The sequence below is a fragment of the Arachis hypogaea genome, chromosome 19, assembly GCF_003086295.3.
Source record: "Arachis hypogaea cultivar Tifrunner chromosome 19, arahy.Tifrunner.gnm2.J5K5, whole genome shotgun sequence".
Lineage (NCBI taxonomy): Eukaryota > Viridiplantae > Streptophyta > Magnoliopsida > Fabales > Fabaceae > Arachis > Arachis hypogaea.
The window spans coordinates 58,696,909-58,714,690 of record NC_092054.1 but is presented as its reverse complement, the minus strand read 5'-3'; the positions used below and the strand labels follow the sequence as shown (position 1 = coordinate 58,714,690).

The 17,782-nt window shown below is 36.1% G+C and overlaps 3 protein-coding genes across 3 annotated transcripts; all 3 read left to right on the top strand.

Moving 5' to 3' along the window:
• Positions 1-5,922: 5,922 nt before the first annotated feature.
• On the top strand, positions 5,923-13,439 carry LOC140173021 (uncharacterized). The gene is made up of 2 exons (XM_072228422.1): positions 5,923-6,052; positions 12,208-13,439. The coding sequence occupies exons 1-2, from the start codon at positions 5,923-5,925 to the stop codon at positions 13,437-13,439; spliced, it is 1,362 nt and encodes a 453-aa protein (XP_072084523.1).
• On the top strand, positions 8,325-17,732 carry LOC112777538 (uric acid degradation bifunctional protein TTL-like). The gene is made up of 7 exons (XM_025821939.3): positions 8,325-8,614; positions 8,688-8,767; positions 8,848-9,033; positions 16,128-16,345; positions 16,436-16,537; positions 16,701-16,794; positions 17,195-17,732. Exons 4-7 carry the CDS (start codon positions 16,187-16,189, stop codon positions 17,446-17,448), a joined length of 609 nt encoding a protein of 202 aa, XP_025677724.1. The 5' UTR covers positions 8,325-8,614; positions 8,688-8,767; positions 8,848-9,033; positions 16,128-16,186; the 3' UTR covers positions 17,449-17,732.
• On the top strand, positions 13,638-15,909 carry LOC112778383 (uncharacterized). Its single transcript, XM_025822704.1, has 5 exons — positions 13,638-13,790; positions 13,896-14,515; positions 14,594-14,905; positions 14,995-15,100; positions 15,169-15,909. Exons 1-5 carry the CDS (start codon positions 13,638-13,640, stop codon positions 15,907-15,909), a joined length of 1,932 nt encoding a protein of 643 aa, XP_025678489.1.
• Positions 17,733-17,782: the final 50 nt, after the last annotated feature.

The following is a 17,782-nucleotide window of genomic DNA, read 5'->3' as shown; positions in this document are numbered from 1 at the left end:
TGGCTTGCCTAATTGCATAATTGTACCTATATGATAATTGAACTAATTGCCTTAATTGTGCTCTCTGTTTATATATTCTTTGTATTGTTTTGTCTATGCATGAACAACTGAGAGATCCCTTATGCTAGCGGTGGTGATGCTAAGGGTTGTTCCTGATGTGGTACTGGCTGAAATTGTTCTTTGAGTGTATTGCCTTGTACTATTTGATGCCAGTAATTGATTCTGCGTTGAGATTGAGTATTGATGGTGATTTGATTTGAGTTGGGCTAGGGACCGTGTTTTGACTTGATTTGGGCCGGATGCCGAGTTGATTTGATTTGGGCCGGAGGCCGTAACCAGATTTGATTATATGTTGGGCTGGAGGCTGAAATTGATTATGATATGATTTATTGATTGAGTTTTGAAATTCTTTCAACTGTTGGAAGTGAACTTTGAATTTTTGGATAATTAGTTATTAATGTTTTGAATAGATTCATAAGACGAGCGATAATCACTGCAGATGAAATCAATTATTTTCTTATACGTGTCCTCTTATGGCAATTCTTAAAAATCCTCTACTCAGAACCAGCAAGGACGATGTTCTCACCCCTAGATATTTTTCTTTTTAGGATGAACGAAGAGTTTAAGGAGTTCCCTCTGTGCATCTGATTGTGTTGTATATATTTGTATATATTATAGTTTTCTCTCGCCTTTATTATTATATTTTGTAAGAGTGATAGGGGTTGTAATTATATGTATGCTTATACTATTTATAAGTTACGTGTATACCAAGTCTGGTATGTTTATATGTAAGTATATATGTATGAGGATTGTGATTGAATTTTGTTATATATATGCATGTTTGATCAAGAAAAAGTATCTTCCATTTTTTTCAAATAAAATAGCGATACGGTTTGGAGTCAAAAGCTCATATTCTATTATTAAGTATATAGAAGTCGTTGTAATATTCTTGCTATCAAAGTAGCGCAACTGGAAGCATGACATTTTGATAGTAAGGGTGTTACAAGAAGATTTTTGAATTCTTGGCTTAGAGTTGAGTAATTAAGGATTCTTGAGTTATCAATGTCCAATATTGATTGGTAATTTAGGGTTAGTAATTGATTTAGTTTCCACTAACGCTAATCTTTACCAAATTTGATTGGTAAGTTGATTAGGATTTGTAGATTGAAATCAGTTATGCCTATTTGACTTTTCTCTGATGTTAGGGAATGACGAAGTGGGAATAACTCTTAATAATTGCCATGTTTGTGGTTGATAACAAGGATAGGAAGCCTAAACTCTCAACCCTAGCCAAGACATTTTAAGTATTTGATTATCCTCTCTTTTATTGATTCAATTCCCATAGTCTTTCTAGTTTAATTCCATTGCTTTCTAGCATAGTTACTTCTTAATTGTTGCCATCTCAATCACATGCTTACTAGATAGTTGTTTACTTGCTTACTGCCTTTACTTATTACAATTTTATTGTTGGATACTCTTTAATTTCTAGTAACCTTACCTTTTCGCATTCATATTTAAAATCCCAAACTTCATAACCAATGATGTACATTCAATTGCAAGTCCAAGGGAGAATGACCCGGGATTTAACTCCCGCTTATTGATTTGAATTTGTGACATTCATCTCCCGGTTATTGAGCTTCATAACTTGCAAAATTCTAAACCAGTATCTAGTCCATGTAAATGTCCACCAGTTCCACCTTCAATTTAACCAATGTTGTCACTCATACTGTGATCAAACTTCAAAATTACTATAGAAAAACCTCAGTAAATAACAGCACATCAATGAATCAAAACAAAAAATAAAACAACGATAAATTACTGAATCAACAACAAATTAAACACAAAAAATAGCAGCCATCAGAACAATAGTAAAGATAAAAAAAATAAAATCAAGCATAAAAAAATAATAGAACTAATAAATTAAAATCAATAACAATTAACAAAGTAAAAAAATAACAATAACAGCAACCAACAGTGAAGAACAACAAATTAAAAATCAATAACAAAAAAATTAGCAACAGTGAAGAACAACAAATTAAGAACAGAAATCAAGAATAACAAACAATAGCAAGAACAACAAATAAATAGCAGTGAAAAACAACAATAGCAATGAAGAACAAATAATAGCAAGAATAGAGAAAATCAAGAAGCAAAAAACAATAGCAAGAACAGAGAAATTTAGAAGCAAAAAGTAGCAAGAGACTGAATCAGAAATTGAAGAACCCACCTGACTCAGAGGCTCAATTCTTGATGAGTTGATGATAGAGTGGCAAAGTGCAAGGAAGACGCAGAGAGAGAAAGACGCTACGAGAACGACAGCGTGCTCCCCTATTTCCAGAGAGTTGTTGCGGCCTGTGTGGAGTTGTGGAGGACGACGATGTGCTGCTGGTCTGCTGCTGCGTAGAGCCTTGCCAGGAAGGACGACGAAGACAGATAGGCACTACGAGGAAGGGAAAGGAAAAGGAAAGGTGCGAGACACTAGCCAGGACAGGGTTGGTGAAAGCGAGGGTTAGAAATTAGGATTTTTACATTATTTTTTGCTTTTAATTTTTTCATTGTGTTTTAGAGTAAATTTTTTTTTTAAATCTGAGAAATTAATTTTTAGTGAGCATTGAAAACTTGATTAGTAACAACTATATATTAATTTTTTAAAAGAATATAAAATAATATCTACAATTTTTAAAAATTGATAATTTAACATTAGTTTTTATACTTAATTAATACAAATAATATTTTAAAAAATACAATTTTGAAAAAAATAAAATTATTCTGCAAAAAATTATATAAACATATTTTTTTTCATTCTTAAAAATTTTAACACTTTGAAATACTTTTTTTTTAGTTATAAAAGGTCTTTGAATTTTGTAACAAACAAATAACTTGTTACAAACAATATTGAATTTTGTGATAAATTAAGTTTTTGTTACAAAATAATTAGAGTTTTTGAAACCAATGGATATTTTTTTTTGAAATAAAAAATTCAACACAACAAGGTGGAGCATCAACGTCTCAACAGAAAAGTACTAAACAGATAAAATAAAATAATTCCTAATCATCTTCGACAAAAGCCATCAACAACCCAAAAGACCAAATATCACTCTACTATTTGTAACTCTTAATCGACCTGTTAACTATTCCTGCAACACCTGATTCTTGATTCCTGAAAATTCTATCATTCCTTTTCAACCAAGTGCTCCAAATGATAACAATGAAACCAAACTCACCAATATTCTATTCATTTGACTGCACGATTGACCCCTTGAACCACGTAAACTTACGATCATTCAGCTCTATATCCACCAGTTCGATAAAGCTGTTAACACACTAGTACCTTTTCTTTCTTCCAACTGCACAACCTCATTGAAGACACCTATGTAGCAAAGAGGAACCTGACATATTTCAGATAAAAAACTCAACTCTTCCCACACAGCAAGCTTCTCTTCTCTTGTATCCGCACCATACACCAAGCAAACAGCACATATAAAATTATTGTTTGTCAATTCCCCTTCTATACACAACCATCTCTCCCCTTTGTAACAATTACTCAACCTAAATATCATAACATCCCATATTATTAATAAACCTCCAGAAGCACCTTCCGATCCCACAAATTCCAAACTCACCGCATCATTACCCCAAAATTGCACTACATCAAACTTAGAAATTACTTCCTTCTTTGTCTCTATCAATCCTAATATATTCACATTATTTTTACTCTTAAATTTTTTTACCATTTTCCAATTTCCAACACCCCCTAAACTCCTCATATTCCACAAATTAAAATCATTTAAAAACTTTATTACACACCTTATTTCGGTTTTTAGGGCGGCACCTTCTTGCTTTCTCTTTCTGTTTTGCTTGCCTTCTTTTTTGTACCAATACTTCATTCTGAGCTTAGAGAATAGCCATAATGTCCTCATTCTCGTTATATAAAACAGCTCCTGATTCGATAGCCAGATCTCAAGTAACCCTATTTTCAGCCATATCTTTATCCCAACTTCCTCCGTGTTCATCTTGATTAGTTTCACCGTCTGCATCAAAGTTCATTATAGCCCTTTCATCATCCAACCCAATTTTCTGCACCACTATATTCTCATCCTCTAAATCTAAATCTTGCACTGCACACCCCTCATCAGACGTATGCCAACATGCTGCTTACCACTCTCGTCCAAACTAGCGTGGATCTCATTAACTACACCTGGTGGAATATTTTTTTCCGCTGTGTTGTTCGAACAATTCTCCGCACCTCCGCTAATCTCTTTTCCAGCTTGATTCTGCTCGTTGGGTGTATAAGGGGCTTCACGCTCCTCCCTACCCTCCACGCCATCAAGTTCAGCGCAGACATTATCACCTCTGCCACTAGCCACTGACTTCCATACTGCTTCCATATCTGCCTCGTTGGCGCTGTTCATTGTGGCATCAACCCCGTGAACTCCATGACTAGCCATGCCCCTCTTGTCACCGTCGCCCGCAGCAGCCAGCAAGGAGGCCCTTTTAAAACGCACAATGACGTACTCTCCGTCGCACCACACAGCCACTTTGCTGCCACACCCCACTAACATATTGGGCCTTATATGCTTCAACTGAGCCCCAAATAAACTTTTGTTCAACACCAGATCAACTCCTTCTTTCCGTTTATCCCCGTATTCCCAAGTCTCTGTTCTTTCCGAGATTGCTTCGTTGCTAATTGTTTGAGATCCCATAGATTCCACACTCACCATAACTGCCGGATATATCAAAGGATTATCCGTTCGCGTTTTCAAAAAACCCTCATGCCACTCATTCAAATCCTCAACAGCAAATACCTTTATATCCTTGTCATGCTCTGCCTCCTATAGCCCATGTGGCATCATTACCACCGCATCCCATCCCACCTCTAACAGTTCCATCTGAATTCCTAGTTCTTCACTTCTATGGTGTTCCAAGACAACTCTCACTTTCTCGTTCACCTCAATATTCTTTTCTTTGATTTTTTCTTGTTTTCCATCAGGAGACTCCCTGACATCTTCATCGTGTGTAGTGGTTTTTCCCCGGACATCAATCCTCCTCCTGTACTTAGCCTCCCCCACAAAGATCTCTTTGTTCCTTAATCGCATTCCATTCATCTCCTTGATGGCCTTTAATGCACCTCCTTTTGTAGTATACCTGGTAAAAGCAACAGACGGATCCGGCCATACTTCTCCTTATGTGCCAAATAGATGTCATTTATCCTTCCTGTCTACTTGAACATATGAAACAATTCATTCTTCGAAATATTGCCAGGTAAATTATCCACAAAAATTGTGAATGATTCACTCTCCAATCGGAGATATGCCTCCCAATTCCAAATCTGTGGATCTTTTCCAACATGAGGTTGTCTAACTTTATCCCGCCTTACATTAGACATAGATAAATTATAGAGTACCAGGAGTACTTACTCTCATACTTTTATTGAAGCACCATTCTGCCAGTCTTTTTCTCTGATTGTGTCGCGGACGGGGTTGTGCGGCGCGGATGTAGTGACTCTCGGTGGCTGGGATGGCTTTAGGGTTTTCAAATTCAAAAAACCAAATTTTTACCAATGGATATTTTATTACAAAATATTTTGAACTTTTGCAACAACTTCATCATTTGTTACTAAAACAATATAAAATTTTGTAACAAAACACTAGTTTGTTATAAAAGCCAACATAATTTGTAACAAAAAATCAGGCTATTATAAAATATTAGATCGTTTTGTAACAAATTGTATTGTTGTTACAAAACATTATTATTCTGTAACAATCACTAATTTTTGTTAAAAAAAATAATTTTTTGTAGCAATTTTAAATTTAATACAAAATTTTTTGTTACAAATGCTTTATTTTCTTGTAGTGGTGCTAGTAGAGGATGATGATGAATATGAAAAATGGTTACAGTGATGGACGACAATGGTGGAGGATAATGGTGAAGGATGACTATGAAATTGTGATGATGGTGATGGTGGTAATGGAGGAAGAGGAGATGGTGGATTTTGACATGGAAGTGGTGGTGATTATGGAAGAAGATGAGGAAAGAAAAGAAAAGGAGAGGAGTATTTACGAAATTATCAACAATTGATTATTTTTGTCGAACGAAAGTTATCTTGTATGAACATAGTTTTAGTTCCAATATTTTATGATCGATCAATTTTGTTAATGTTTAAATCTTTTATAGTCAGAAATAGTTATTTTTTCTTTTTTATTACTATTTTAATAATTTCTCCGTTTGTTATATTATCTTGTTTAATTTGGTTGAACTCATATTTAATTAATTGGATTATTTATGTTAATAAATATTAATGTGTTCAGGGATGGATGTATTCATAGTTGAATGGGGCACTGAATTTGACAAATTACTAAGAAGCACTTAGTAAAAAAAATTAGGTGCTTCCACTCCCAAAAATAATTTGAGCCCACCTCCAAAATTGAAATCCCAAAAACAATTTGACCCCAACTTAAACCCCACTCCCAAAAACAATTTGACTCCACCCCCAAAATTGAAATCCCAAAGCCCGTAACACCCTTTTCCTTCTCCCCTTTCTCAAATTTGTCTGTGTTCTCCTTCTCCCCTCACATAACCGATGCATAGCTCGCCACCCACCTTCTTATTTATTTGCAGTCCACATCACTGTCGCAGAGTAATCGATGCTTCTTGCTTGTCGCTGGCTCCCTATCTCGGTGTCTCTTAACCTGCCCTGCATGCTCGCCTGCACGCTTGCTCTTTGTTTCTCCGTTCACTGTCTCCTGTTGGCTCGTTGCTGATTGTCTGGTTCATCGCTGGCTCATTGCTCCATCATTGTCTCTCGCAGTCTTGCACTCTTGCCACTTTATCTGTTCGTCTGCTTTGCCACTTCATCGTCTCTGTCGCTCTCTGCCTCTACGTCTGTAACTCTCTATCGGTCTCGCCTCTCCATTTTTCAGTAAGAATTGATTTTATCAATTAAGAAATTAGAGTTTGATGCTGTTTGAAATTTGAATAATTGATGTGAAATTATGAATTTGAATATTTGATGTTGCTTGAATAATTGGATTATTGGATGATTTATGTTTGTGTATATTGATGTATAATTGAATTAAGATATTGCACTTTGTTGCTGAAAATTAATTGAATTTTACAATAAATTTCCTTATTCGAATTGTGAATTATTTTTATAGTGAATCTCGTTATTGGAAGATGCTATAAGATGAGTAATAATGTTATGGAGTAGTCATTTTTGAGATTCAGTGGTTTGTGCCTTAGTGGCTTACTGACTTATTGTCGCTGCAGTTGTATTGTGCAACATTTATATTTTTGGATTTATTTTATTATATACATTCTTAATTTGATGTTTATTATTGTGTATTTTTCTTATTTTTTGGTTTATATTTTGTGTTTATAAATTATATATTGTACTTTTAATTTTGTATGGAATTATAAATTATTTTTATTAATTAATGAACTTAGCTTTATAAATTTATTCTTTTAGTAATGGAAAAAATTTCAAAAGAATATCGTCGTTGGAGATTGGATCCCAAAATAATTCATCGACCTCTTCTAACAAAAGGAGATTTTTAGAATTCAAAGTAGAGAGTCTTATAGCAAATCTAGGACAACGACCAAAGATCTCAAATTATCATCCGAATGACAGAGATAAAGTTAAATGCACATATTTGCAAAAAAGTCATTGTCAACCAAGGATTTATGATTTTTCACAAACTGCTTGTAGTTCTTCTTTTTGAAGATTTAATCCTAATTAGTTTGATGACTATAGCAACTGGTTAGAGTATAGTATATCAAAAGATGTTTTTTTTTTCTTTGTTGTTATCTTATGAAATTAAGCCCGAGACTAAAGATGGTGACACTTTTCTAACTAATGATTTTTTAAACTAGAAAAAAGTGAGAGACTACAAATTCATGTTGGGATTCATAATAGCACTCATAATCAAGCTTGGAGAAAATGTGAAGCAGTTATGAAACCAAAATAATATAAAGAGTCAATTTCGTAACCGTATAGAAGATGTATTTTTAGATTGCTTAATAACATATATAGAAAGAGAAACATTTGATTTTATTAACAATAAAAAATTATTCAACCTTTTTAAAATATGAATCTAAAAGAATAAAATTTTAAATTATTTATTATTATTTTAAATTATTATTTTATTATTTTAATTTATTAATTAAATAATTTAAAAAATAATTATATTTTATAATATTATAGTATAATTATAAAAATTATTATTATATTATATATTTTATTTTTACTGATATTATTTTTTAAATCTGTTATTATTTATAACATTATAATATAATTATAAAAATTATTATTATATTATATATATTTTGCACTATCGCAGAAGCGGAGAGTAACGGCAGAGAAACAGCGGCTGTGGCCAAAATCGCCGCATATTAGATGGATAGCTGCAGAGATGACCGGCGGTCTGGATAAATGACGCAAAACGCTCTTGGATAGTGGCTGGGCAGCGAAGACCGCAGCTAAATCAGGATATATAACATCAACAATCCTCGTCTGATCCTATATTCTTGGCGCGCACCAAAGCAGAGCAGAGGCGCGAAACACACCCACCCCCTGTGCCACAATATTCCCGGTGACTACTTCCATAAACGCCGCTAGGTGAGTTTTAATTCAGTGTTTCAATTCCCCCTTTTATATCACAACCAATAATCTCTTCCCCCCAATTGTGCAGAAACCCGCGAGTTTCTTTTAGCAGCGCGCCAACCAAGAGCAAGAACAGAGCCGTGAACTTCAGCGCAGGAACCCACCCAGGTGAGGATTTCATCATAATTCAATGTGTCCAGTCCCCCCTGTCATCTTATACCCTTTAATTGAATCCCCCAATTTTGCAGAAACCCCTAAAATTTTCGAGCTATTGCCTGTCATCCACAATTCCTGAGACCATACTCTCTCAGCCATTGTGTGCAAAATCCCTGACCTTTGCTCCACCTTGCGCTTCCGTGTTGGTCGTTGAGCCGTACAGCTGCCATCAGTGCTTCTCTCACCGGGGTTGAAGTTGAGCATCTCCCCCTTCACTGGTTTGTTCATCCATATTGACCTCTTTTTCGTGTTTTCATTCTTGGTTCAGACTTTTGAACAGTAATTTGTCTATATCTTCTATGTGTTGGGGTTAATTGCTGCTGTTTAGAGTTAGGGATTTGATTCATGTGACTTGATCCACTATGAGCAAGCTCAGCTGCCTAGTCATTTATCTGTTGTTGTCATTACTTTAACTATTTGAACAATAGAGAGTTGATTATCTAGATAGATAATTCAGTATGATTAATTAGTGTATTACTCTGTGTATGATTAGCAACAATTGAGTATGATGAGTTAGCATATTACTCTGTCTATGATCAACAAGAATTGAGTATGATTAATTATCATATTACTCTATGTATGATTAATTAGCTACGTTAAAAGATTAATCTAATTAGAGTATACATACAGCTGCACATCTATGTATGATCAGCCTGAATGAATTGATCTGTTAATATTACTATGGTTGTCTACCCCTAATAACTTACTTTTTACTATGGACTTAGTATAGACCTTGCTTGTTTAATTTAATTTATCATTTATTTAATTGACCTCAATTTCTTTGCCTTCATGAAAGTTTCCTCTTTCTTTTTCATTTTTGGTTAATACAGTTTACCGTTTCATTGCAAATGAAGCCAAAATTTAAATTGAACTCAGTTATATGCTTCATTATTGTTACTATAATTATCATTGTTATAGCATCTTCCTTCCATGGCTTAAATCCTCATAATGGTATCCCAATAATCAGCTGTCAGGCCCATTATCTCTATTCTATTATGCTTGTTCCTTGCAGAAAATTAGGATTTTCAGTTAGATTTGTTGGTCAAAGTATTAACTAAATTGTTAGTGTGTTTCTCACAAATACTGAATTTCTATTTGTGGAGTTTTATAGCAAAATTTTTTAAGTCATGGAATACAAAAAAAAATACAGGGCTAATATATTCGATGGAGGGTTGGTGGATTGCCAAATAAAATTAGCAATGTTTATGTTTACCAAAGAATTACTTATTTTTGTTTTCTCAAATGTGATAATGTGATTCTTCTGTAGTTTGATTTTTTTTTTGTATTTGTAAATTCAGTACTTAGTAATAATTGGTTACTTAGTTGTGATTATTTGATTATAACGTTTAATTAATTGGTGTTAGTTTTTTTATGAACTGTGATATTACTTCTGCAGTTTGATCTCAGTTTAAGTGAGAACATTTAAATTCCTTTTGAACCTTGAGATGTGTTTTCCAAATCTACTACTACTAGGGCATTTCAACAAAGATGCATTTGATATAGTTTTACCTAGATTGGATTCTAGCAGCAACTAATTTTATTCTGTTGCATTAACAAAGTGGTTTTTTTTCAAACCTTACAATAAAAATCTATTTGGTTAACACTTATAAATCAGTACTATGATAAAACCTTTCTTTTTATTCCTGTGTTTCTTAAAATTGCCTTCGTTTTTTACCTTCAACTTGGCTGATTTTTTACTAGCATGAAAAGTGATCTAATGTTGACTTTGTTTGGTATTTATTATGCTGTCTATTTATTTTATATGTAATACTAAATGTAATCTTATAACAACTATTTCAAGGTGTTTTTTACTTATGCACACACACAGTTTTCAACATCGTGGACATGATTTTTTGGGTGGTGCTATTTTATATGAATGTTTTCTGCATGAGAAGTGTTGAACATTAGTGGTCTGTGATGTAAAAATATATTATTAAGAAGCTGGCTGATATCATTAGAAGAGGTGAAATTAAACTTTGTGAAGCTGAATTTGTTATTTTATTAATTATGTATTGGTACATAGGATTTTGCTGCATATTGGTTAAAATAGCTTAGGACAAATTTAGAGTAATGCACTTGTGTCATGTTTATACAGTGCTACTCTGTTAACTCTAAGCATATAATAACAGATGGAAAAGGGTCAAAGGGCTAAAGTGATAGTGTCCCAACTCTTATATATAACAAGCTGCTTTATCAGTGTCTTTTTTCTTCTTTTCAATTGGCGAATAGAAGATACTGTTAGTATAATATACATCTGTGTCACGACACATGTTTGAAATGCTCATCTACATGATGCATGGGCTTCACACACAACTTGTGCCTTTCTTTCCTCTCATCATTTACCATTTTTTAATTCTTGTACTATTGTTTTCAAGTTAGTCATAAAATGGGGCTTTTCTTAAATAAGTAGTTAATTAAGAACCCATCTTTAAATACTCTTTGTTAGCTAGTAAAGAAGATTCTATTATTTTTTGTTAATTAAACAAATATTATAACTTTATGCCAATAATTTAAGGTTACGATTTAGATCTTATAATAAGTTAATTTTCCGTGACCAATTTTATTCAATAATTTTCATTGCTTTATGATTAAGATCAATGATCAATCAAGTACTAGATCACATGTAGTTTCAGTTAATATATAATTTTATAGGCATAACCAAACCAATTGCTTAGCTTTTCAACAAGTAAAGAACAAAAATTCTACTCTTTCTATCTCTCGCATTAACAGTTAATACCAAGAGCATATCATAAACTAATCTATTTCCTTTTTCATGATAAATCCATTTTGACCTCCACTTTTGACTTTTAAATTCCAAACACTACTCCAGCATATAATCTTTGTATATTACATTAGTCTTGAATTTATTTTTTCACTATACATGATGCCTGTTGACAATTTGTTATGCTTATACTAATTCAAAAAATTCAGTGCTATTTTCTTTTTTCATGACTGTTTAGTTATATTTTTTTTTCATTATTTTTTAAATCTAACTTTCATTTCTATTTTCTTTTTTCAATTTTTAAGGAAGCTTTTATTTTCTTTTCACTTTTTGGACTTGGAACCAGCAAATCTTTCACCCAGTAATTTTTTAGAAAGTACAGAATTTTGCAATGAGTAAGCCTCCTCCCCAATATCTTTCGTGTGCTACATGTTATCTGGGATGCAAGTAAATTTTATTTCTGTTTCCGTTTTGAGTTATTCCGTCGCTCCCTACATGGTTTTGTTTGTAATATATTGTCGAGTTTATTACGTATGGTACTCTCCCATCTCATAATTGTGATAAATTGTTATTGGTTCTCTTGACACACACCCCATTTTTTCCCTTATTTTTATAAGTTTTATATTTTTTTACTATTTTGTTATTTATTTCTGCTATTTCATTTATTTAGACATTGATAAGAGCTGGATTACAAAGCCACGAGGGAGTGTAGAATATAGGGATGGTCTAAATAGATTCCTTGACTTTGCATTTGCCAATGCATCATCCGATGGGATGATACATTGTCCATGCCCTTTGTGTGGGTTTCGGTGTTACCAAACTAGAGAAGACGCCTACGATCATCTTTTGATGAAACCCTTTCCCCCTAACTATACCTTTTGGTTACATCACGGTGAGAGGATCGTAGACGAGAGATCCAGCGGTAGGGAAGAACTAGAACCCATTGTAAATTCAGGAGATCAAATGCGTGACATGGTCCACGACGCATTCAACTTGCCGGGACTGCAGAATGAGGATGAAGACTCGATGAATGGGCATGTCGAAGATGTTGCGGAGGGGTTGCCGTACCTATCTGACGAACCTAGCTGCGAGGCTCGTGCCTTTCACGACTTGCTGGAGGATGGCGAGCAGGAGTTGTACCCGGGATGCTCAAAATTCTCGAAACTGTCTTTCTTGGTGAGGCTGTACCATATCAAGTGCATGTGCGGAGTGAGCGACAAGGCTTTCGGTTTGATTCTAGAGCTACTGAGTGATGCCTTTGAGCATGCAGGGATTCCGAAGACGTTGCACGATGCCAAGAGGATCATAAGGAAGCTCGGTATTGAGTATAAGAAGATAGATGCATGTCCAAATGACTGCATGCTGTATCAGGGCTCCGATCAAGACCTGTCTAAATGCAAACGGTGTGGAGCATCCAGGTGGAAGCAAAAGACCCGGAAGAATTCTTTATTAAGGATCAACGCCGTTGTCAAGAAGAATGGGAAACCTCTGCCGGCGAAGATTCTCCGTTACTTTCCTCTGATTCCACGGTTACAGCGATTATTCATGTCCAGCAAGACATTCGTGGACATGTTGTGGCACAAGAGAGGAACCAACACAGACGGTTCCTTGAGGCATCCCAGGGACGGTGAGGGTTGGAAAGCATTTGACAGGAGATATACTGAATTTTCTCGCGATCCACGCAATGTTCGCTTAGCCCTGGCCAGCGATGCCTTCAATCCTTATGGAAACCTCAGTTCAAAGTACTCAATATGGCCAGTGATTCTTATTCCATACAACCTACCCCCATGGATTTGCATGAAACAAACCAACTTCATTCTCTCTATGATTATTTCTAGTCCTAAAATGCCTGGCAATGATATAGATGTCTACCTACAGCCCCTGATCGATGAGCTGAAGTAGTTGTGGTCCCGTGTTGATACATACAACGCCAGTGAGAAGAAAACATTCAAGATGCGAGCTGCACTGATGTGGACTATCAACGATTTTCCTGGCTTGGGCAATTTATCTAGCTGGAATACTTATGGCGGGAGAGCTTGCCCCACGTGCAATTTAGATGACGAGACTATGTGACTCACCTTCAGTCAGAAATAGTGTTATATGGGTCATCGTCGCTCCTTGAATCGCGATCACAGATACAGACAGGATCGGAGTAGATTCGATGGCAAGGTAGAGGATAGATCCCCACCTACCAAATTGACTGGTAAGGATGTCCTGAGACAAATGGAGGGTGTTCCCATCTCACAAGGCAAGGTGCAAGCGGTGGGCGGTAAAAGAAGGCGCGGACAGTAGACCGTGGTGCAAGATGAGTCTCCCTGGAAAAAAAGGAGTGTATTTTTTGACCTGCCGTACTGGGAGAACAACGAATTACGTCACAACCTTGACGTGAAGCACATAGAGAAGAATGTATGCGACAACATTGTTTTCACCATGTTGAACGAGAGCGGTAAGTCCAAAGACCACCTAAAAGCTCGAAAAGATCTCCAGTTGATGGGCATCCGGCAGGATATGTGGCCACTTGAAGGTGGAAAGTATCCCGCTGCAGTCTTTACCTTGCGGAATCTAGAGAAGGATGTCTTTCTTAGGATAATCAAGAATGTGGTCTTTCCAAACGGATACTCTAGTAACATCTCTCGTCGTGTTGATTTAAAACAGCGCAAGTTATTCGGCTTGAAGAGTCATGACTGTCATATTCTAATGGAACATCTACTGCCAATTGCGTCAAAACACGTGTTGCCCACCCCAGTGTCCGCCGTCTTGGCTGAGTTATCAGCCTTTTTCCGACTAATATGCAGTAAATCCATAGATCCTCAACAACTTCCTCTCCTTCAGGATCATGTGGTCCATACTTTGTGCCACATGGAGATGATATTTCTACCTTCCTTCTTCACAGTTATGGTTCATCTAACGGTGCACTTGGTCGAGGAGGTACGTCTCGGTGGCTCAGTGCATTACCGGTGGATGTACCCAATTGAGAGGTATTAATCTACTTAAGGTTACTCGACCTGTTTTATTAGGACAGCTGTCATCTAGTAATTTATGTTATGTTCTCAAAGGTACCTATGTCGTCTCAAGCAGTACGTGCGTAACAGGGCACAACCGGAAGGATCGATTGCAGAAGGCTACTTATCCGAGGAGATCCTCACATTCTGTTCGAGATACCTAGATAACGTCGAGACTAGGATCAACCGACCGACACGCGTTGACGACCGGCTGACCGATGCTCCGCCGTGCGAGATTGCCAATATGTTCCCAGATGTTGGAAAGGCGGTCAGGGCAGCTTCATTTTTTACTCTAACAGCAACCGAAAAGCATCAAGCACATCGTCATGTACTGGTCAATTGCATTGCTGTAGAGAAATTCTTGGAGTAAGTACAAAGACTGAGTTCTAAAATTATACAGTGAGCCAATTTGGTATTGGTAGTACTAAACTTGAACAAACCTTTTGTATGCACAGTGAGTACAGAGCCATGACAAAGAAAAAACTGCGAAGTAAAACAAGGTCCCAGTCTCAGGTAGATAGTGCTGTGCACAGAGGATTTTCCAATTGGTTTAGGCATCAGGTAATCTTTAATATCTCAGGATCCTAATACCATTTGATGCCCTCTTGCCTCTAATGGTTCAATGACAGGTCCCATTTGGAAGCACCAATCATTCGAATGAGTTGCAGTGGCTCGCCTGCGGTCCCCTTGCTCAGGCCAAACGCTATCAGGCTTACAATGTCAATGGATTTAAATTTAGGACCATGTCGAGGGAGGAAGGGATGAAAACACAGAATAGCGGGGTTTATGTCACTTCGGATACTAGAAGTTATGCAAGTAAACGGGATGCCAATGTTGCTGTTGGCGGGGTCTCGTATTACGGGAAATTAGTAGACATCATCGAGCTAAATTACAGCGGTCAATTCACTGTAGTCTTGTTCAAGTGTCTTTGGGCAGACACCACGTCAGGCAGAGGCATCCGGCAAGACGTTTTGGGCCACACCTGTGTCAATTTTGCCACTCCGATTCACACCGGTGATCGAGAAGACGATGAGCCGTATATATTGGCATCTGAGGTGCGTCTTGTGTTCTATGTGGCGGATGAGGTTGAGAATGGATGGAGTGTAGTAGTCCATGTGAAGCCAAGAGATTTGTTTGACATGGGCGAAGAATATGAATATTGTGAGGTCGACCTTAATCCACAGTCCTGTATAACTAGCTTGCCTGAATTTGATGTCGAAGGCCTGCGGTTGACAAGAGACGGCGATTTAGAGGAGTCCACTAGTGAAGGGTTGAAGATTGTGATGAGGCCGCTGATTCCTAAAACATTGTTCTCCATCATGCATGTATCTCATATTCATGGGAGTTCTGGATATATACTACTGTCATGATTCACCTACGATAGATATTGGATTGTATTTTAGTCATATCAATAGACAATAGGTTGATTTTATAGAGTTATTTGAGATTTTTTAAAACTTATCCTCTCATATAAAGCTCTTTTATTTAACTAGGTCTTCACAATGTTGTTATCTCTCCTTCAAGACTTCTTACAATCACATTTTTATATTGTTCTTGTACATTCTTTCTATTTTTGGTGGACTATCAGGGAAATTGGAGAGCAGAGACTTCTTTCTCATTACCAGAAGCCATTGGTTCGTAGAGAAGATGATAGATACGTCTCCATTCTCTTCGTTGGACCACGCAACCTCCTTTGCAAGGCAGTTATGGTTCAAAGAGTCCTGTATACAATCATGGTTGGATGCGTTCTCTGGACAGAGTCACGTTTATCGAGCCATTAGTCATGCACCGGGTTCAATGATGAGGGTTTGTTTGCTGCTGCCCAGTTTCATTTTTTAAACCCTTTTCTTATTCGTGGAAAGAAACCATATTAATGTGTTTATTCTAAAATTTTAGGAAATGCTTCAATGGGACCGAAAATACCGGGCTAAATTTGGGTTTGAGTTTAGAACAAGTACGGAAACGTGGTGCTCACAGGAAATACTTGACGAGGTGAAGGTAAATATTCATGTTTTACTTTTCTTTGCCTTGGCATGATGTGCGCCTGCTCAATTTGGGTTTCATGTTCTACTTACTGCTCAATGTTTTACACTTAGAAAATGAAATATCTTTTTTTCTAGCTGCAGTACTTATACATTTTGAGTTATGCTTCTTTGTGCAGTCACGCTATGAGAACACTCTTGTCGTTGAACTAGATATTGCAGCATGGGAGGAATTCAAACTCATAGCACATGGCCTTGAGCGACTATGGGATAGTAAGAAAGACTCGGATTTTGTACTGTTTATATGATTTGTTTCTGTCTAATCCACTATAAGCTTGACAAATCTAATTAAGAATTATTTAATTAACGCATACATGAATTCAGACTTATATATATATATATATATATCATCACTCTAACTAATTTCATGTACATATAAGATTTTATCGTTTTTATATCAATTCTAAAGGTGCTAGGCCTTGTTGAGTTGCATAGTCTCAATCCCAATCTGCAGCTTATTTGAAGTAGGGGTCACCCCTTGGCTTCACTAATTATAATCCAATGTTGTCTGATTAAAGAAGCAATTGATTCTAAATGTTAAGCCTTTTGATTAGTCAATTCACACACTAATTTCTCCTAATCCGGGCTTGTTTGGCTACGTTGCACCTCTCAGGAATGTCTCGAGACAATATACAAAAGGAATCTGAAGACCCGGTGGAGGTGGTTCCAGATTCGTTGGAAGGAGAGAATGTTGTCTCCTCCGATATCTCTGAGGGCAAAGATTCTGCTGGACGAAAGGCTTCGATGCTGTCCTACGACCTCAATAGAACACCCGAAGAGAATGAAGATCCTTATAGTGGAATGTCTCCCGAGAAGAAGAATGCGTGGCACTTAGCTATGTGGGCAACAAGATACTTGAATCCTTAAGGGAAAAGCTTTGGTTTAGGTGAAGAACTTCAAGGCCGGTTGCATATGATAGCCGTGACAAAACTATGCAATATTAATTAAGGAGAATATATTTTCATAACTAATTTATCATGGCACTGTCTGATATTTAATTTTTTATGTAGTTCTTGTTTTAAAGATTTTAGCCATTGGTTAATTTACTATACATGCACTGTAACAATATCATGGAGTATGGATGACTCATTGCTAATAAGTATGTTAGTGATACTTATCAGATATATACTTACTAAACTTGCTCACGACAATTGACACTTTCTTTGTTCAATAATTATATGGACAATATAAATCTAACATA